At 41.7% G+C, this 22,716-nt stretch overlaps 1 protein-coding gene across 1 annotated transcript in view; it reads left to right on the forward strand.

The window, feature by feature from the left end:
• Nucleotides 1-22,322, forward strand: part of TMCC1 (transmembrane and coiled-coil domain family 1) — a 164,218-nt gene extending 141,896 nt beyond the window's left edge. Inside the window, 4 exon segments of the mRNA XM_032648123.1 lie at nt 1-144; nt 146-570; nt 15,774-15,909; nt 18,313-22,322. Of these exon segments, the coding sequence (XP_032504014.1) occupies nt 1-144; nt 146-570; nt 15,774-15,909; nt 18,313-18,627 (1,020 nt within the window). The 3' untranslated portion in view covers nt 18,628-22,322.
• Nucleotides 22,323-22,716: the final 394 nt, after the last annotated feature.

The raw sequence follows: 22,716 nt of genomic DNA on the forward strand, positions 1-22,716 counted from the left end.
CCCCGGCAGCCAAAGGACGTCTTCAGGGACATGCACCAGGGTCTGAAGGATGTGGGAGCAAAGGTGACCGGCTTCAGTGAAGGTGTAGTGGACAGTGTTAAAGGTGGACTCTCCAGCTTCTCCCAGGCAACCCATTCAGCAGCAGGGGGCCGTGGTCTCTAAGCCCAGAGAGATCGCTTCACTAATTCGGAATAAGTTTGGCAGTGCAGACAATATCCCTAACCTGAAGGACTCTTTAGAGGAAGGGCAAGTGGATGATGCGGGAAAGGCTTTGGGAGTAATTTCGAACTTTCAGTCCAGCCCCAAATATGGTAGTGAGGAAGATTGTTCTAGTGCCACGTCAGGCTCAGTGGGAGCCAACAGCACCGCTGGAGGCATTGCTGTAGGAGCATCCAGCTCCAAAACAAACACCCTGGACATGCAGAGCTCAGGATGTGATGCACTACTACATGAGATCCAGGAGATCCGGGAGACCCAGGCCAGACTAGAGGAATCCTTTGAGACCCTCAAGGAACATTATCAGAGGGACTACTCATTAATAATGCAGGCCTTACAGGAGGAGCGATATAGGTAAGTTACGTGGAATTAAAATCCTCAATTATTTATGTTTAGGTTCACCTCCCTTTGGATACTGGGGAGTAGCTTTAAAAGGTCTTGGTACAGTGTCTTTCTCTGGAGTATTCACAGCACTTTAGATACGTTACGTGATGTTTGCATGAGTTCTTATCATAGAGAGCAAAAGAGAGGCAAGCAGAGTTAAATGACTCCCAAGATCACACACGAGTGGAGTGTTTCAGTCAGGGGGTAATGATTACTGTAGCCCTCTAGTCTTCAAATTTCAAATGAAGCCCAAGCTTTCTAAGGCATTCCACCTACTTATTTATAATCACAGAACCACAAACAATTGCAGCCTATAGTTATAATACATTGAATTTAAAAGATCTATAGCCCTCTGAACTCTGTAGAAATCAGAGATATAGCCCAGCCAAAATGTAATGAACCTTGTAGATATTTGACTTTAAACACACTTATCTGGGCAATTGGTATAGAAAGATTAGACTGGAAATAAATCCAGATAAGCCTGTCTGTTACTTTTATGAATTGGCAAATGTTTGAATGAGAGTGGACTTAACCATGAAATCGTTCTACAATAGTTAGAGAATTCGCAAAGGACTAAGTGCTTTGAGTCATAATCTGCTAAAGGTAGAAGCTGGTCTCTTTTTTGTGTTTCACATTACAAACTGTATTCACATTAGACCACTCTAAGCTTTTCTCCAAATGTGTGTCCCTTCCCCTTGCTTCCATCACGTGCAGATAGAAATAATATCCACGTGGAGTACTCATTCAGATCCAAACTTTGTCAGCCAGAGCCAGGCCACCTCACTGGTACAGATTAAGGGCCAATATTACAGGAGCCACACAGCCTGTTAACAGCCACAGGTTAGGCCCTGAAAGGCCTGGATTGTGGTTTTGTCCCAGTTACGATCTACAGGGAATCCTCAGTACTTTTACTATAATGTCAAGGATTGAACAGACAGTCTCTTAAGGTCCCTTTACCTCCTGTAAAAAAATATATAATAAAAGTGATTTTTTTTTAAGTTTACTTTTATGAGATAATTTCAGGGCCTGAAATAAATTGTTCGTGTGTATCAATTAGCTCTGAAAGGAGCTACCTCAGCAAGCTGTTTTCAGATGGAGAAAATGCTAATCACTCAGTCCTACCTCTTGTCTTCACTCTTCTGTCCTTCGGTTCTGACTTAAGACTTAAGGGAGAAGAACAGAGAAGTGTGGGAGAGAGAAATGAAGTTCTAAAAGCAAGTATATGACTATTCTTATTTCATTGTTTTGTATATTCTTTAATATACTCAGAAGACAATTTCTAAAGCAGCGAGCAATCTAATACTCAGATGGACTCTTAAAATAAAACACCTGGTCCTTTGTACTACATTAAACCTAACTCCCGGGTTCAAATTCTAGTTCTGCCACTTACTAATCTTGAAAACTGGGCAAGATTCTTAACTTCTCTAAGTCTTGATTTTCTCATCTCTAACATAGAAATAATAATAGTCCTTCATAAGATTATTGTGCCATTTCAATGAAATAATAAAGCACATAGCTCAGTGCCTGGCCCGGTAAGTGCTTGATTGATGTTAGGTAGCAGCTGCTACTGCTGCAATTAAAATCCACCCCTCTGAACATGGAGACCTGGGCGTTCCACGGTCAGTTGCTTTGACCCCTTTATTTCGAAAAGATAGCAAAACATTCCAGTTTTTAAATTCTTACAGAGCTTAAAACTCATATAGAGTTTGTTACGTCTTCAAGTCAGGTGTAGGCCAGCGTGAGAAAATCAGGGAGGAAAAACGAGTCTCCCAAGGCCTCCTTTGTATCCATTTAAAATAATTCACAGACAGGACAGAAGTTTAGGTCCTCATTATTACCTCATTAAAAGAATCATGTCCAAGCCACGTCTGACGTTAAGGAGAAGTGCATTTCTTTCATTGCATTTTGGGTTCTTGGTAGTAAGTGAATGACTTGTTTTATGGAATGAAGAGAGAATAAAGGAAACTTGTAAATTTTCAAAAACAGGGGGCGAGAGGGATACATAATGTAATGTGTAATCTGACTGTCAAATCACTGCAGCTTGAAAATGGTCTTTCCTTAAAACAGAGTCTTGAATCTTTTTTTTCCCAAGAAAGCAGTGGAAAAGTCACAACTGTTTTACTCAACTATTTCGTCGCACCAGTATTTCCATGTATAGAGCAGTAAGGGATTTCTCCTCCGTTCCATATGTCTTTACACGGTAAATATATTTATCTAATTTTGTTGGTCTTTGAACTGTTCTACATAAGTGAGATTTTCCCCACAGATTGTAGTTTATTCTTTTAAGCACCAATACTTTTAACATTTTAAATGTTTTTGCAGAATTTCTCTACCTTCTTTTAACAGAGTAGTTACATTGAGCCTAACATGATTGGAAATAGCTTAAAACAGTACTGTTAAAAAAACAAAACAAAACAGTAGTGTTCTTAGAGCTATACTCTCAGCTCAGTGAGGGTGTCAGCTTACATGCCTCTGCAATAAATGGTCCTAGGCAGCTTGCTTTTTAAACTTCTGTCGTCTGCCTTTTTTAGTTTGTTCTTTCTCCTTTCCACATATTCTCCACACTCTTAGTGAGCTGCCTGCAGCAGCCTCTCTTTGCTAATTCCTATTTCTACTCTGTTACAGGCTTGGCTTTTTGTCTAGGAAGGAAGTAGGGAGGGATGGACTTAAGGGACTCTTCTGTGACCAAGAAACCAGTTAACGCGTACATGGCTGCTCTAGATGCATTTCTGCTTATTTTCTCTGCTGTAGTTTATTTTACTAATATCTGAGTTGACAGGAGGGAGGCCATGCACAGTACTAAATGAGGAGGAGGAGGAGGACTCTACCTCTGGCAGCTTCTCTCACTAAACTTCTATGATGTGCATAGTGCTGGATGCTTCATGTATATTTGCTAATCCTCACAATGTCCCTGCAGGTGCATTGTATTACCCCATCTTACAGATGAGGAAATTGAGGCCCAGTGAGGTTTTTAAGTTTTGCCAAAGGTTACTCTGTTAGTGGTAAAGCCAGGAATCAAACCCAGTTTTATCTGACTCCAAAGCCTGTGTTCTTTTCATACCGGAACAAGTTTTTTTCCCAAACTCAAACCTGACATCTGTATGATTGAAAAACTAACCTATAGTCTAGCTCTAAGAAGCATTGACTTTATTAGCAAGAGGTATTAGGCCTTTTCCAGGTCACATTCTATATTTTCCTAAAAGTTGTCCCTGTTTTAACATATTCTGTAAAATTCTGTGAATGCACAAGTTCTAGAAAGTTTTCTCAAGCTAGTATCTACACTAGTTTTCTCAGGTGTAGGTAAGTAATAGGGGACCCCTATTTAAGTAAACCTCCACCCCCATCCTGATTTCCCCCTTTTCAGAGGCCCTTCTCAACACTGTCACTCAATTAATGTGCTTCCCATTGGTCTCTACCCCAGTGAGTAGCACCAGGGTAAAGAGTTTTGCCCAAGACCATCTACTTTGGAATAATCAGAAGAATTCAGAAACCTCTCAGCACCCACGTGATTGCGCCATGACGGAAGAGTGTTTCTTCAGCACCCACATGCACTTAGCCCAGGAAGTCATTGTAGCTGAGCTCGGATCTGAACTCCATCTCAACCTTGGGACAGTAACTAGGTACTTAGTCTTTGAGCTTTGTGTTGGACTCTTAGATATAAGTGGGATCATGAATTTGGGAAGGTAGGAGACAAGAATTAGTCTTTTTTTTTTTAGTGATGGGATCTGTGCTGACTTCAGATTCTCCTTATCCAGCTAATCTCTTCATCCCATTAGAGCATTATTACAGATTTGTTAGTGGCAACTGGGTTCACTTTAGTACTTCAGAGATAGAAGGGGCCCTTAGATATCTAGTTTAATCTCATTCTACAGATGAGTACACTGAGCCCCAGAGAGATAAAGTGACTTTTGCCAGGTCACACAGTAAAATGGTTTAACATATATTTAACTTGCTGCTAAAAGCTGGAGGATTAGTCTGTTCCCAAAGTGGGTATCCTGTATTGAGCTACAGTAGGAAGAAGTTCAGCTGTGGCAAAATGCATTGAAAATAGGAGAGAACTAGGAAAACAGTTCAACAGTTTTACAGGTTCCTTTTGTAGTTTTCCCCTTAGGGAATCTGGCCCGGAATTTTACTCAGCTACTGCCTGTATAGAGAGCAGTGTCATGCTAGGCAGGCTGAAAACACTCCTGGTGTTGATGAACAGTAATGCCATTTGAAAGCTTCTATTTTAAGGGGATTAGTGTTCTTTGGAAATCGGCTTCTGAGACTGTATTAAGCCCAGGGATATTTTAAATTGCACTGAGTCATAAGAGCAAAAATACAGAAGGAGGCAGTCACCATGAGCAGTCATCACATGCAGTAGAACACTCAGTAACTAGGCTCACCCAGTTAGGCACAGGCCATTGGAGTTCTAACTAAAGAAATTGTTGTTTAAGTATGAACTTTTACTACCACTGGGCATAAGACAGAGACATGGTCAGATATAGCTATGTTAGCCCCGTATTCCGTGTGTTAGACCTGTTTGTCAACTGTAAGTTGATCTGAGACTCTCCAGAGGATATGTAGACTAAGTTTGGCCATACGTTTGAAATGGAAACTGAAAATATTGGCTCAAATTAGTTCTTCATTTATAAGAGGAAAAAAAGCCCAGCTGAGAGGAGCTCATAATAGATGCTTCATAAGAAGGGTAAGACCTTCCATCGAAGAGATCTTTCATACAGATGGGCTCTTCCCAGTTTAGCCACTGAAGAGGTAATGGAGGGAGAATGGGAGGGAGGAAGGAGGAACAGGGGAAGAGAAGGAGAGCAAATAAATTAATTACTTCATTAATTAATTAAGGTTGGACAAGCCTGAATTTTCCTGCCGGTTCTGATACTAATTAGCAGTGTGAACTTATGTAACTCACCCGAGTCTCAGTTTCCACTGTAAAAACAGGGTAATGGTATCTATTTTACAGGGTTGTTGAGATTATTACATGAGATAATGTTTGTGGAAGCACCTGATGTGGTCTGAGAAGTGGCAGGATATTAGAAAGCTGTCATTACCAAGTCTGCAAATTGCCCAGAAAACCCCTATAGCCTTTATTTATTCCCTATATGCTTTAGGCATCTGCTGCTTTTTGACTTTAAGATAATGCCCTGCCTCTCCTGAAAGTTTGGGGGACTGATTGTTAATTGGGGACTGATTCTGTGCTTTTTCCTTTTCAACTGAAGGCTAGCTAGTTCAGTGTTTCCTAGACTCTTTTTGGGCTTCAACACAAATACGGTAACAAAAGGTAAGGAGGGAAAATTCACTTTCTTTCCCCAGTTCAGCCAGGAGTGTATTCAAGCTCCCATTTCATGTCATAATCTCCTGCCCCAGCTATGTCTGTCCATTCTGGTCAAACACTGGCAGAAACTACCTCAGGTCTCCGGTATGCACTTGGGAAATAATAATACAGTAGACTGCTTTCATAGTTGCCTGTTGGTGTCAGTCAGCCCTGGGACCTAGTGCTTCCGGTTTCTCTCAATACCTGTTGTACAGGATTCTTCAGCCATCCTGTCCTAGTGACCTATTGCCCAACTAGGGAAGCACCACTGGCTCTCAGAGGTGGCTGCAAACTTTTGAGCCACACCCAAACAGAGGTGCATTAAGTGAAGCATTCCCAACCTGTGCACTCACCAAAATTTCTCATTTGTCAGGAATTTGACCCTATCTTTGATCTAGGAAGATGACTACTGTGTTGACTAATCCAGTGGATGAAATTGGATCAATTTCTAAGACCATTTGGAATTTTCACCTTCTAAGACCCATATTCACTTATGAATTGTAAACCTACAACAAAATCTGGATGTGTTTTAATACTTTGTAGACAGAGCAGGTTTTGCTTCTGGGGGAAGAATTTCACCTGCCCAAATATAATATAACCTCCTTTTTTAAAAAAGATCTCACAGTGTTCAAGCTTTCTGTTTACTGATAGTTAAGCTCAAATCATATTGGGCTGTCTATGTTCCCTTTGAGTTGTAATGATTGAGGAAGGACCTTTAAGTAGAAAGTCTCAAAATGAGAATATTAATCTCATGCTACTTTTTGTTCCAGACGGAATGACATGAAAAGCACGTGCCAGTCAAAATCATACACTAGTAGGATCAAGAACACCCCCCCTTCATGTCCAGAGAGTTTTAACTAGTGTCTTATGAAGGGGTTAAAATCCCTTACAGGGAGTTCTTGATTTTAAAAAATCACATATGAAAGGCTGTTATGCAACATACTTTCCCTTTCTTCCCTTTGCTGGTTTGGTGTTAATATTTAATGAGAGAATGGAGGTGTTCTTTCTATGAATTGCCTAGGTATCTGGCTTCTCCATTTTAGAATTTAGACAGGAAGTAAACACTAGAAAGTAAAGTGAGCAAAGGAGTTTAGAATATTAAAAACAGGAGGAGTAGGAAGTTGGTGGGAAGTGTTTTCTTCCTTTTGTTATTCAGATTTTGCGTTTGACTAATGGGGGGGGGATGTTAAAAGACAACAGTAAAACAAATCTAAAAAACAGGTAGCCCTGGGCTTCCCTGGTGGCGCAGTGGTTGAGAGTCCGCCTGCCGATGCAGGGGACACGGGTTCGTGCCCCGGTCCGGGAAGATCCCACATGCCGCGGAGCGGCTGGGCCCGTGAACCATGGCCGCTCAGCCTGCGCGTCCGGGGCCTGCACTCCGCAATGGGAGAGGCCACAACAGTGAGAGACCCGTGTACCGCAAAAAACAGGTAGCTTGAACCAAGCAGTTCAGACCCTCCCTGCACCTCACTAACAGGGGAAGGTTGCAGCATTTTTCTCAGTCTCCCATTTCTCAATTATAATTTGAAGTATGTCCCAGAGAGGAAGGAGGTGAGGATTAATGGAGAAATGTCTTCCTGAATTTGAGTTCCTCCAAGGCAGACACCGGGTAGCTGTCGTTGTTATTGTCATCTTTGGTGCTGATGTTTTGATGCTTACAGTGATTAAGTAGGTTAGATTGAACCCCAAATTCATCCACCACACACACTCCTCCACCCCAAATAACACCACATCATTTTCACTGGGCTCTTTGTGTTAGCCTGTTTGCAGACCGTAATTTCACACGTGGATTACATAAGCCACTCAGGCTGATAACACTGAAAAAATGTTTGATTGGAAATTGCTAAGCATGGTCAGGTTTGTGCTTTCAGTTTGCAGGTCGTGAGGTTGTGAAAAAAGCTGAGGAACAAACTTCCGTGACCCAGGTGAAAAAATTAGGGAAAGTGTTTTAATAATGACAAGCCAGTACAGTTTTTTCAGGGTACTGAGGCAACCCAGAAGACTGCATTGCAGGACACCAGGGGCATCTTGCCAACCTCTTTGTTCATCATGTTTTGCAAAAGCCTCAAATTTTATGGCTTTCTCAGTCTCCTCCCTGATGTTTCCTGCAGAGTGGAGGTGCTTACTATGGTAACGCAAACACAACTGTTTGTGTGAGTGTAATAGGGTTACAGCTACACAATAACAGCTTCAACTTTTCTGTTCTTTCAGAAAGCCATCATTCTCCAGGTACTTCTTATGACTTGAAGAGGGAAGTAAATGCTGGTAGTCATTAGTGGATGAATTAATGGGGCTGTTTCATCTGGACCCTTTGTGGGTTTTGCTTCACCCCTGAGTTCTGCAGCTTTGTGTCACCTCAGCAAGTCTCCTAACTTGTTTGTGTTTCATCTGTGGGAAAATGGAGCTCATTTTACTTACCGAAATGCTACTTTGCTATTTAACTATTTGCTAATAAAGTGCTATCTTTGGGAGCGATAATTACCCCATTGGAGTTTTTCCCATTTAGGAAGACTCAGCTTGAGGAGATCTTGCTGTTAATTCCCACGTAACTGTGAGTAAATTGTTCAACTTCTGAAAGACTTCATTTTCTACAAGGGTATGGTAATCCATGGTAGGGATTAGCACTTTCTACTCAACTCTTTCTGAAGATTTGCAAAGATCAGCTAAAATTTATTTAAGAGACTTTCCCTCACACACATACAAAACACATGCCATGAAAGGAAGGTAGATAGGAGGTTTTTATCAATTTAAAGGACAGCTTGGAACAGGCCAGTGAATGGAACTAGTTGAATTATCTGGCAGACTTGAGCCAGATAATGGCAGGAGCCATTTGTATGCTTGTGCTGGCCCTGCTGGTGAGGAAGTAAGAAGAGGCTTGTGCCCAGAGTTGAGACGGACAGAATGTGTGCCCAGTAAACCCATTTGTGTGATGTCATAGAAAAAACAACACGAATATACTGGAAACAATGAAAATTCCAGAATATATGAAATTGAGAATGTGGAGATAGTTGAAGAAATGAAGGATTAGAGGAAAAAGTCAGAAGCAGGAAGCCGTGAACAGTGGAGCCATATAGTAGTACTTGGGATCACATGGCAGTCGACAAGCGGTGCCTTTGAACCACCTCACCTAGGGGTTGTAGCCTTTTTTGCCAGGCATCTACCTCCTATGTAATCCACACAGTTGCCCTTTGGAGTAGATAGATTTCTTCTTAACAGATGAACAGGGTCACTCACACCAGTGTGTCGCAGAGCCAGGATTTGAGTCCAAAACCTGGATGAGCTGATACATCGGCTGGTACAAACTGCATAACACAGCATAAAAACATCCCTAAGTCAAAAGAAGGTGCAAAGCAGAAGCAGTGAAGGTGGAGAGCCTTTAGATATACTGTGGAGTTGAAACAAAATTCGGGTCCTAAAATGGTTTCCAGAATCTGTGACATGTTAATGACCATTATATGACAAACATTGGTTTATAAGCTTCAAGAGTTAGAAGAACAAGTGCTGAGGACTTGTGCAAGTAACTCCATTATTTATGTATAGTATTACATACTCATGCATAGCGTTAAATAATTATAGAATTTCTCCTTTCACAAAATGGGTTAAAAAATCTGAGGGGCAGCCTCAGGTGTTATTTAATAAATCATCTTAGCTGTTTCATAGGTGTAAGTATCCAAAACGTGTTTTGTCACAACCCAAAGCCAATGAAACAGCCCAAAAAGGAACCTGAAAGAGATACATGCGGGAGGGGAACTCCATAAATACTCTCAACAGAAGCTGCCAAATGTCACAAGGAAATCTAGTTGATGAAAGAAACCCACTGTGAACAGACGAAATAAATGAGACACTATACTGCGCAGAGAACAACAGAATGATACCTTCCAAGTGCTAGGGAAGAATAACTACATCTAGGCTGCTCTGTCCACCTGATTCCTTATTCAAGGAAGAGGATAAAATCAAGACACTTTCAGACTCATGTAGATAAAAATTACCTCTTATAAAACCTTGCTGAAAGAAATACTACAGGATATATTTCAAGAAGAAAAAACATGAACTCACACCATTGGTGTAAAGAAATCAATAAAAGGCGTGTTGGTAAATCTAATTAAGTGGGGACTTAAAATTATATGTATTGAAAATTCTTAATGTCTACATCAATTTGGATCTAAAATTCTGGAAGAGAATATAGGATTCAAGGGTTGCATTTCAAAGGAATGTTAAAGTGTTAAAAGTTTGGGAGCAAAAACATTTCTTATACCCTAATCTGCCTGTCACTTGCCACCTGGCAAGTTTCTGTTCACTTTATTCCTGTCCCCTTAAATTGATGGGTGCTCACAAGAGCATGAGGATAAATAAAACACAAATGCAAATGCAATTTTGCTTTTCAATTAGAGGTTTATGTATGAAATTCCTGAGCCCTAGGCAAAAATTACAAAATAGGCTGACTTATTCTTTCTTCTTCTCACCTGACCTTTTATGATATACAACAAAATGTATATCACCCTAGCAAGGACAATTACCAGGCTTAGGAGCTGAGATACTCTCTAGCAGCAAAACTCTAAGCTCTGAGTGGCCTTGCCCTTAACTCCTGGCTTTTGTGTCTTCACCCAGGATGAAGACAAGTGGAATAGAAGACAGGCTTATCTTTACAAATAACATAAGGCAAGAGAGATGAGTTGAAAGAATCCAGTCAGCAGCCTGAGTTCAAAAATGATACTGACAGGGCTTCTCTGGTGGCGCAGTAGTTGAGAGTCCGCCTGCCGATGCAGGGGACGTGGGTTCGTGCCCTGGTCTGGGAGGATCCCACGTGCTGCGGAGCGGTTGGGCCCGTGAGCCATGGCCGCTGAGCCTGCGCGACCGGAGCCTGTGCTCCGCAACAGGAGAGGCCACAACAGTGAGAGGCCCGCGTACCGCAAAAAAAAAAAAAAAAAAGATACTGACAGATGCGTGTGCGGTCAGGACTTTAGGGGATTAGTTGTGTGGAAATCCATAGGGAACTATCTCCTATTGCTGAATGCAGGTATCACAGGTAATGTAGATGAGAGAGGGGGCTTGAGGTGAGAGTTATGAGTCGCTAGGTTTTAGTTCAGTTTTAGATGGATAGCTGTATCTATCTAGCAGTGAAAACAACTGCCTTAGGAAAAACCATACCCTGCCACTAGAGGTGTTCACAGAGAGATTGCTTGTCAGGGATGTTGTAGAAATAGTTCCTTGATGGAAAGAGATTTAAGTAGGCTTTTTCTCATCCCCAGAATTTAAGATTCTTTATAGTCAGTGAACTTATTTTTATCTTTCAAACAATACTTTAGCTGTTTGTGGTGTATTTCTCTTTGTAACCTACTGATTTTAACAACTCTAAAGGGGAAGGGGGAGGTATGTGAAATAGTGATCATCTTAGAGACATGTAAAACAGGGTGTGAGATATTGGATTTATTTTGTAGTTAGCACAGTGATGTGGACTGCCGATGAGCCTAAGATGAGACTAAGGCCATGAGTCAGTCACCACAGGAAATATTTGGTTAGCTAAAAAGGTTTTCAAATTGCCCATGAATTCCTTTCAGGGAGCACGTACTCACGCGATGCCTTCTTCATTATGCAGTAGAAACATTTTCGAAAGGGCCAGTGTGTTCTTAGTAGACTGTGAAGATGGAAAGGAGAGAGACATTTTTTAAACACCTCCTGTGTACTCAAATTGCATGTACCAAGGTAGAGATTATTACTCTCAGTTTATAGATGAAGGAACTTGCTATGCAACTTTGAGAGGTAGAACCAGGAATCAAACCCAAGTGCTCCTGGCTATAACACCTATAATCATTTTTTCCCAATGTTTATTATAAAATTTTCAAACACACTGCAGACTTGAAAAAAATTGTACAGTGAACATCCATACACCCACCTCTTAGATTCTACATTTTACAATATTGTCTTATTGTATATCTTTCCATCTGTCCATCCTTTATCTGTTGTATTTTTTTGATGCATTTCAAAGTAAACTACAGGCATCCATAATTTTTCTTAACAGCTTTATTGAGATACGCAAATCAATTGTTTTAGGATATTCATAGATACATGCAACCATCACCATAATCTATTTAGGACATTTTCATCAGTCTCCAATCTTCTCAGTCCTGCCCCAGCCCTTGGCAACCATTAATCTTTCTATCTCTATAGACTTGCCTATTTTGAATATTTCATATACATGGAATCATACATTTCTCAGGTCTTTCTTACTGGCATGCCTCACTTAACATAGTATTTTCAAGGCTCATCCATATTGTAGCATGTGTCATTACTTCGTTTCTTTTTCTTTCCAAATGATACTGCATTGTATGAATAGACCACACTTTATATATCCACTCGCCAGTTGATAGTTGTTTCCACTTTGGGGCCATTATAAATAATGCTCCTATGAACATTTGTGTACAAATTTTGAGTGGAAATAAGTCTTCATTTCTCTTTGGTGTATGCCTGGAGTGGGATTTCTGAAGCATATGGTAACTCTATGTTTAGCTCTTTGAGGAGCTGCCAAATTTGTTTTCCAGAACAGTTGCACCAGCAGTATACCAGGGTTCGAAATCTCCACGTCCTCACCGACACTTGTATTATCTTCTTTCTTATTCTAGGTCCATAATCTTTTTTTTACACTCCTCCTCCCATTGACTCCACCTTGACATAGAGCTTCAAACCATCACATCAGTGTAGTACTGTCCAGGCCCCTTTGTGGCTATGTGATTTGGATCAGCTTTAGACCTGACTCACATTTCTTACTTATGAAGGGAATTAGTTTATCTGGGCTTCTTGAATTGTTTCAAAGTGGCATCATAGCACAGAGGTTAAGAACTTTGGGTTTAAAGTCAAACCAACCTGGATTCAAATCTTTGCTCCCCTGCTTAATTTCTGTGTGCCCTTGGGCAAGTCTCTTTACCTCTCTGAGCTACAGCTTCCTCATCTGTAAAGTGAAGATAATACCTACTCCCTTCTTGGGGTTGTGGAAGTTAATTTACATAGGAGGCACTGAATAAATGGTAGCTGCTGCTATTACTTTTTAATTTGTTCTAATGGTATTTGTGAGCCATGTTTAATATCAAATAAGATTCTCCAACATTCCTGAAAGGCCTGAAAGACTATACAATTTGTGGGCTAAGGGGTTGAGGTGGTAGCCTATGGAACACATGCCAAAGATGTCATCTGGGTCTGCTTTCATCAGCATGCAGGCTGGTTGCCACTACCACCAGGCTCCCCTCCCTGCCACCCCACATCAGTCCTTAGCTTAGGACAGTTCTTTGCTGCCAGGCCCAGCCCTTCCCTTAAATCCCAAGGGACTGACACAATGGAGCACCACTTTTAAAAAGTGTCTCGCCCCTCTGTGGTGAGGAGAAAGAATAACGAAATCATCGAACACTGAAAACACCACAAACAATGAGCTTAATAGGACAATCATAAAAAGGCAATATATTAACATAATCTTGTGGCATTTGTTGAACTTAAAATTTGGTGGAAAATCAACTCCAGAGGTGGCATCTGAGCATGCCCAGGGTCACAGATAAAGTGAAAAGGCAGAGTCACAGAGAATCCGCCCTAGTTACGGACAAAAAGTGGAAACCTTTCTGATCAATTGTTCAGTCACTTTAGTGACAGTTTCAGTGGGAAAGAAAGCAGCACAAAGATTCTTATCAAGGACACAGGAGAACTAAATAGGATTCAGTAACATAGTAAAAAGGGTCAGCTGCACCTTTTTTTTAAAATCCTTGTTTCATAGAGAAGGAATGGAGTTTAGGGTATAAATGAATATAATTATTCATTATACAATTATTAGAAGGGAGAATGTTGGTGATGCCACCACATAAAAATTACCTTGAACAGAGAACTTGCATGTATTCCTTAAAAGTTTGTGTACTATACATGTGGTTAAAAACAAGAGGAAAAGGGAGGGTCATTTTAAATGTTTGAGTTTGTTCTGACATTTTTATTTTTTTAATACAAAGTCTGCTGAGACTCACATACTAGTGTTAGGTGCGTGCTTGCCTGGGCAGCACTCAGCGGTAGCATCTGCGGGGCATTGGTTCCGGGACACACATTCCCCCTACTCCACCCCCACGGATACCAAAATCTGCAGATGCTCAAGTCCCTTATATAACCTGTGCACATCCTCCCACATACTTTAAATCACCTCTAGAGTACATATAATACCTAATACAATGGAAATGCTATGTAAATATTTGCTGGCGCACAGCAAACTCAAGTTTTGCATTTTGGAACTTGGTGGAATTTTTTTTTTTCTAAATATTTTCATTCCGAGGTTGGTGGAACCTGCAGGATGTGGAACCCCAACTGTGTATATTCTCCTGTTTGGATGAGCCCTCTGTCTGACTGAGACACTTCCATTCTAGTAGCCCTAAGCTAGACCTGTTTTTATTCTTTCCTTTCTAGGCTTCTTAGTATGTAGTCGTCAACCTTTCTCCTACCTACTTAGCTCCTTTTTTGGTTCCTTGAACTCCACCCGCAACCTGCCCCAAGCTTCACCACTAGCAGACAACCCAGTTTCTTAAAACACCGTGTTCATCATGTCACCACACCGCACTCCACCCCCATCCAGCAGTGTGCTTTGGGCCCTTGTACTGTCTATTCCAGAATCCCCACTCCCCTATCTACCTTTTACGGGCAGATTTCCTTTTTTTTCTCCAACTTAGGTCTACTGTTCCAGTTAGCCTATACATTTCCACCTCCTGTCCTTTACCTGTGTTCTTTTTCCACCCGGAATTTCTGATCTCGTCCTTTAAAACTGTTCCAATCCTACTGGTCCTTAGATGCCCTGCCCAGGTCCCATCTTTATGTAGAATAAACCTTTTCATATGTGGTACTAAATGCTAGAGGTGCAAGATGAACAAAATGATCCTTCCTCCCGAGTAACCTTATCTCCCTGCATTCTCAGTTTTTTACTCACCTGCAGCCACACTGTCCCTACTTCCTGTCCCTAAAACCTGCCAAGCTAATTCCCATCTTGAGACCTTTATACTTGCAATTCCTTCTGCTCTAAGATACTCTTCCCCTCAGAGCTTCACGGGGCTTATTCATGTCATCACTCAGGTTTCAGGTCTCATTGTTTAGAGCATTGAATGGGGAAGAGGCCTTCCCTGACCATTCCAGCTTCGTCAGCCGCTGGGCACTCTGCCATATGCCCATACTGGTCTTTCCTGGTTTACTTATCCATGCCTGCGGTCATCTTGGTTTTCTTGCCTTCCACCCCGACTGCAGAACGTAAACTGAGGGCAGGCGTTCTGTCTTGCTTATTACCACAGTGTCCGCAGCACTTTGAACATACCGGGCACACAGAAGGCTCTCAGTAAATATCTGTTGACACTGTCACAGACACTGTGCTTGGCTATAGTGATGATGGGCTCTGAATACTGAACATACAGGTGAGTGACCTGCCGGGTGTTGGAATAAGCTACTGGTGATTGCCAGAAGGTCAGTTTCCATTTATGTGCTGTTTATCTTCTGATAAGACCTGCTTAATGTTGCTGTAGTTTTTGCCTCTCCCATGTACTGCTCAGAGCAGAATAAGAACTGCCTCCTTTATAATGGGTATGCTTAAAGCTAATCAGGGCTGCTGGCCTCACTACAAATACCGTGTGTTGAGAGATGTGGAAGAGCCATGTTGCTGCTATGATAATGGCCTTGTGACAAGCTGTCCATTCCAGGCACTAAGAGCTGTACCCACTAGCATGCCCTGTTACCTTAGGCCACTCACTTAATTTCTTTGTGCTTTTATTTTCTTCCTTTGCAGAATGGATTTTGGGGATTGGATGTGAATAATACCAAGAAAAATACAGAATGCATAAAAAATTTAACTTTTCCCCCTTCTTAGATGTGAACGATTAGAAGAACAACTAAATGACCTAACAGAGCTCCACCAGAATGAAATCTTGAACTTGAAGCAGGAATTGGCCAGCATGGAAGAGAAAATTGCGTATCAGTCCTATGAACGGGCTCGGGACATTCAGGTTAGCATGAAGGATCAGGTGTAAAAGCAAAAGGCTGACAGAAAGTAGAATGTTGGTTTCCAGGGGCTAAGGCATTAGGGGCATGGGGGGTGGGTTATAGTTTAATGGGTCCAGAGTTTCAATTTTATAAGATGAAAGAGCTATGGAGATAAATGGTGGTGATGGTTGCACAACATTATAAATGTTTAATACCACTGAACTGTACACTTAAAAATAGTTAAGATGGTAAATTTTATGTTCTACGTATTTTACCACGATAAAAAAAGAAAAAAGGGATGAAGTACTGATACATGCTACAATATGGATCCACCTTGAAACGTCATGCTCAGTGAAAGAAGCCAGTCACAAAAGGCCACATAGTGTATGATTCCATTTATAAGAAATGTCTAGAATAAGCAAATCTGTGGAGAGAGAAAGTAGGTTAGTGGTTGCCAGAAACTAAGGGAAGGGGGAAGGGAGTGATAGGTAAAAGGTAGGGGTTTATTTTGGGGATGATGAAAATGTTCTAGAATTTAATAGTAGTGATGGTTGCATAACACGTGAATTTACTAAATGCTTCTGAATTAAACACTTCAAGATGATTAAAGTGGTAAATTTTATGTGTATTTTACCACAATAAAAAAAATGTTTAGGGGAAAAAAGGATGGAGAGGGTAGAATATTGAGAAGCTTATACCAACTGTAATACACCTGCTCTTCAGATGAGGTGCATTTCTCAAAAGCCTGTGCCATTTGGAGGTGGTATGCTTGCTTGCGTTCTTAGGAAATGTTTCTTAGGATCACAGTTGTCTCAGTACATGGAAAAGCACATGTGTTACGTCTGTCCGTTGCTGCTTCAGGAGCTGCTGTGACACGTCTCAGGGCCATCTTACCTATCTTCTTCTATGGTAAAGGGGGCTTTTGTGCTAGCTGCCAAATCCAAACCTTTTACAGGTGCATTGCCAGGCAGTTTACAAGAATAACACATGAGGCAATAACGTTTAAGGCTAATACTCCTCTAGTTTAATCTCTGGGAAAATACGATATTTAACTTTTACTCATCCCATTTGGGAGATATTTCTAAGAAAACAGTTGGTGGTTTCATATGAAAGCATCTTGAAATAAACTAGTCTTAGAGAAGGGAACTGGTCCGGGAAACTTTTATTACAAAGAATCAAGGGAATGTCTAGATCATTTGCCCAGATGCCATCTTCTCCATGCCCCGGAATTCTGCTTACGTTTTAGTTTTTTTCCCCAAGGTCATTCTGGGCTGGAATGTATCTGTTGTATGTCCATTCTCTAGCTTAGCTTCAGTCTGAAGTTGCCTAGCCTTCACCTCAAATCCCAGGAAACCAGGGCCCACTGAAACCAAGATCAGAAAAACCCAGGGCTCCCACCACTGCTGAGCTTTGGAGGGTATCTGACCATTGCTAAGGAAATAGGTTCTGTCCTCTGAGTGTTATGGTAAATTTTATATAAACTCATGGGTCAAGATTATGGCCTTGAGAGGAGCAGATCACCTGAAATGTTTGGTCAAGTGTTTGGGCATAGTGTCTGTCCTCTTCACAGAGATCAACTCTTCTTAAGAAGACAGAGCAGGGAGCCCTTTCCCCTGATGTCAGGGAGTTATTTAACTTGAAAAACACCAGGTAGTGTGTACAGGGATGTCCAAAGAATGTTCACCTCTCCATTGTTATAGTGGGAAAGTTGGAAATAACCTATGTCTCTCCAGTAGGGAACTGGCTGAATAAACTGTGACATATCCAAGCTATAAATGCTAGGTAGCTGTTAAAAAGAACTAGGTGGGCCTCTACGCGTTGACACGGAGAGATCTCCAGGACCCGCTGTCAAGTGAAAAAAGCAAGCTGTGGATCAGTCCTAGGGTATGATACTATTTTCATTAAGGCAGACAATTTTTAAATAATTCCACGCATATCCCTAGGGACATATGTGTATAGACTTAAACACGGGTGAAAGGATGAACACACACCAAATTGACAGAGTTATGTCAAGGGCAGGGACTGGAACTGAGGAAAATACCAAGAGAGACTGCCTTTGTGTCCTACTTGAAATGTTTTTATGTTGAACAATTATGTGTGTCCTGTGCAACTTAATAATTTTCAAATGGAAGAAAAGAGAAACAAAATCATATATTTGAGATCTTGTTATTAAAATATTCAAGACCAAATCTAATTGTGGCAACTGCTTCCTGTGAGCTGTCCCACAGGAATGCGATGGAAGGCAGTTTAGGTGTATAATAGTTACTTGAACTGTGAGTTATGCATTTGGCCTCTCACATTCGAGGCTCTAGCATATTTTAAATCATTGGCGTGGCTCAAGATGCATCTGGCTTGCCCAAGGGGCATGTCAGCTCTTCAGAGTGCTTGTGAGCAGAAAGCTTAACTCTTCCCTGTCTGGCCCGCAGGAGGCCCTGGAGGCGTGCCAGACCCGCATCTCCAAGATGGAGTTGCAGCAGCAGCAGCAGCAGGTGGTACAGCTGGAAGGGCTGGAGAATGCCACTGCCCGGAACCTTCTGGGCAAACTCATCAACATCCTCCTGGCGGTCATGGCAGTCCTCCTGGTCTTTGTCTCCACGGTAGCCAACTGCGTGGTTCCCCTCATGAAGACTCGCAACAGGACGTTCAGCACTTTATTCCTTGTGGTTTTCATTGCCTTTCTCTGGAAGCACTGGGATGCCCTCTTCAGCTACGTGGAACGGTTCTTCTCCTCCTCCAGATGATGCCGGCCCAAGAAGGCAGTGCTCCCCTACCCTCTGGCGAGTGCATGCGGCGAAGAATTAGACAGCAACTTACCTACTCTGGAGTTTTCTACAACAACAAAAGAGTTGAGTGAATCTGTTTACATTTAGAATAATGTTTTTTTCTTCAAAAGACGCAATTGCAATAGTATTTTTTAGATTTTATCCAAGAAGTTTTTTGGGCAAAAATCTTGGATCATTTTTATGTAGCATGATTTTCCTTGGGATGCAGATCTTAAACAGTCCTTTAACATGAACCAACAATCTGGAGCACACTGAAGGGCATTCTAAATTGTGGCTTGAAGGACTGCACTAAAATCCACTAAAAAGATGCGAAAACCCGATTAGGGAAACCAGTTAAACCTAACACCCTGCCTTGTCTGGGCTCACCACCTCTCCCCCTCCCAGACTAACTTTACTGTGAAGTCCTACCACATTCCATGTCTGAATTTCTGGATTCAGGGTGGATTTTCCTTGTCCGTGGAAGAACACATGGATCTCCCTGGCTTTCTCACCCAAGTTGGCCACTCATGGTAACCCTGGAAGTATGATCACTTTTGAACCTGGTCCCTTAACCTTTGCTAGGATACACAAGTGAGGGCATCATGCCCCAGAGGATCACTGCACAGTCCTACTACAGTATTTTGAAGTAGCCCTCTAAATGCTTAACTTTAAGCAAATCCCATGGCCGCACTTTTAAGGTTTTTTTAAATATGTGTATAGTCACCAATTTAAAAAACAAAAAATCTGAACAGCATACTTGAAGAATGTAATACTCAAACTCTCAGTGCTTCCTTATGGTTTCTAATAGGATTTTTTATTATTGTTATTATTATTATTGGGTTTTTTTGGAAAGGGTTGGGAGGGTCTTTTATTTTTTCCTTTGAAATAAAGAAGTGATGTTTTTAAATGAAGAAATGTGTGGATATTTAAGTGTGCTGCTCCCTCTTGTCTTGAAACAATTTGAGTAGAGGAACACTTGCTGTAAATGCCACCCTCTGACACCCTTGTTTTGAGACCCAGCTTAAACTCCATCCTCTGGCTGCTGCTACTGCTTTTTGGTGTCCTGCCACCCCACACCACCACTTTATGGGCTTGGCTTGGTTGGAGAGGAAAGGGGTGCGCAGGGAGAGGGGGAGGCTGTTTCCACAAGCCAGCGTGATAGGGTAGAGATTTTTTTCGCCCCAACAATATGTTTACCCAGTGACTTTGGGCTGGGATTATCTGTAGGAAAAATTGAGACTGTACTATGAGAATCATAAATAATTCCTTGTGTTTTCTTAGTTCATTTTTTAACACCCCCTAATTACTGAAACCAAAGTGATGTGGAATCTTCTGTCTGCATTTTGGCCCCAGCATCTTTAATTTCAAAGCTTTATTCTGTCTGCCCAAGAGAATCAACTGAAAGTGATTTCTCCCTAAAGAGCAGAAAAGCAAATGTCAGGTTAGAAGGACTCACGTTTGGGGTATAAAATGTTGTCAGCGTCCTCTTCATCTAAACTGACTTGTTAACGTAACTATGCTCAGTGGACCTTTATAGACAGTTTAGAAAAATGGACTGAGCCTTCTTTGCCATCCTATAACCAGTTCTACCATCCTGGCGGAACTTGGGCTTTTAGAGCCTATCTAGAAAGCTTGGCCAACCTTTTCGTATTCATAGTATTGAATCACAAATGTTGTTGCCTCTTGGCCTCTGTTCTGTGCAACCAGGTGATGAGCAAGGGGCACATACTTTGCCCTGAAAAGAGTAGCAAAGCATGCCCTGCCCATCTCCCCTATACCAGGAAATTCTTCTGGAACTGGGTTAACACTGCCTGTCTGTCTGAGAGGATGGCTTACATGACAGCTCCAGCCTCCTGTGGCTTGGCAGGCTGGCCTTCTCAGAAACAGCATGTTGTTTCCGTAATCATTTTCATATTTTAACTCAGGTACCCCAATCTTCACTCCATCCCCCAATGATTGTAGTACACCTGTTAGCTCTGTTGACCTCTCAAAATCAGTGCCCAGAGCAGGCACCACAGGGGTGATTTTTCTTTTAAAAAAATAATTGGAACCAATTTATGTTCAGGCCAAAAACAAATTGTTCTCAAGCCTATGTATTTACAATGTTAACTTTGCCTAAAGGTATTGCAGTGACTTTAGGCAGAAGTGCCAAAGGACACCATGACCTTGTCGAACTAGCACAGTTTTTCCTAATTTTGTGCTTTAGTGAGGGAAAGACAGTCCCACAAAGTTACTGGAAAGATGCTTTAGCCACAATCCTCCAGTTTTTCCAAGACAGAACTTCTGAGTCCCGTGAACTGTGTAGAGACTACGAAGTATTGTGGGCACTGGAAGTCACTGGCTAGATGGATTGAAATTGTTCCCATTTGCCTTGGGACAGTTTCTGTCAAAGGAAGGTTTTCACCTCTGGAAAGCCCCCTGAGCTCCCAGCCAAACAGGCCCGCGCTGACTGTCCATCCTCCATTCTCAAAATGTCCTCGGAAGGACCTCCAGGCTAGGTCAGGCACGGTAATGGCTTTCTAGATCTCTTGTCCCTTGATTATTCACCAGGCCCAACAGTTGTCTGCATTTAATGCTGTTTGTAACCGTGCATCTATTTTCTTGCCTTCCTTCCACTTTGTGCTGCCTATACCTGTTGCCTTTGAGCTTCTTTGCAATGTGGCTGTTCCTGGGTTCTCTTATCTATTCAAAGCTCTTCTATAACCTCGCTCTAATGGTTTAACAGTTCTGTGGATGGAAACTTATCACTCTAATGCTTCTTCTCTTTTAAAGACTACAAGCATTCCATTTGAAATGAAGCATTCCTTCCTGGATTACTGGTTAGTGCTGGTGTGTGAGGCTGACTATGGTAGCCTGGGTGACTCTGTTCAGGTTGTAGAGTGACTAACATTTACCTTTTTTTATGATAGTTGAACAGCACTTCTGTCTGCTCCAATTTCAGTTCTTTGGAAAGATATTCAGTGCATCCTAGCAAGGAAGGCTTTCTATTCCACTGGCTCCTTAAGAAGCAAAAGTAGGTTAAATTTTACACTCGCCTGACTGGGTGGGGTTTTCTCTCTCCCCTGTACCCCCTCCACCCAATTGAGGTAAAAATCTGATACGAAGAAAAACTCAGATCAAGCCTTCCTTGCTAGCCATGTCGTAACAATGAGCATAATTTTCATGTGGTCTTTGCTGTATTTGGTTTTGTTTCTGATTTCATATTCCTTTGAGGTACAGTCAGATGAAATGCTGAATTCCAAGTGAGCTCCAGTGAGGGGCTGCCTTTCAACCTCAGAAAATGTGCGTCCAAAACAAAACCAAATATTATCAAAAAACTGACACAGGTAAAATTATGGTTCCCACCCCCACGTGAAGCTGGGGATTTTGAACGTGGCTCTAAGAGTTAACATTTCTGTCTGTGTGTCGTGTATGCTGGGTGATGCCCTCAGTAGGATTGACTACTAGACTGTAAGTGTGTTTTATCAAAGTGTGTAAGAATAAAAACTCACTTGCACGAATTGAAAAGTACAGAAGTGACCCTTGTGAACGTGTGAACATTAACACTGTAGTTGATAGATCTTAAGCTGCTAATTGTTGAGAGAGAATTACATTTTTGTTTTGTCTGGTTGCTGCAGATTCTCAGCAGCACTTTTACTGTACATACAAATTGAAATAAAGACCTCAGCTATTAACGAGGTGGTTGGACTCGGGTTTGTTTTGCTCTTTATTTTTGCATATTCAGTTCCGGTGACAAGTTTGTCAGTCTGAAAACTTTCCACTAGTTTCTGCATTAGAAACTTTGTGAGTATGTGAGTGAGTGAGTGAGTGTGTGTTTGTGTGTGTGTGTGTGTGTGTGTGTGTGTGTGTGTGTTTAGCCAGTATCTTAAAACTGTAACCGATGATAGCTGGGTAGCTGTCACCGTCTCCCTGGATTGTATACACTTCACTTCAGACTGGCATTTTGCCACAGTTCCTTCAGGCTGGTCGGTAGGACTGCCTTTTAGTGCTTTGGAGGGAGTTCTTGGGAGAGAGTTCTTGAGAGGCAGTACCCCCCAAATTCAGCATCTGATGCCCACAATGGGTGTG

This window comes from Phocoena sinus, chromosome 11 (assembly GCF_008692025.1).
Source record: "Phocoena sinus isolate mPhoSin1 chromosome 11, mPhoSin1.pri, whole genome shotgun sequence".
Classification (NCBI taxonomy): Eukaryota; Metazoa; Chordata; class Mammalia; order Artiodactyla; family Phocoenidae; genus Phocoena; species Phocoena sinus.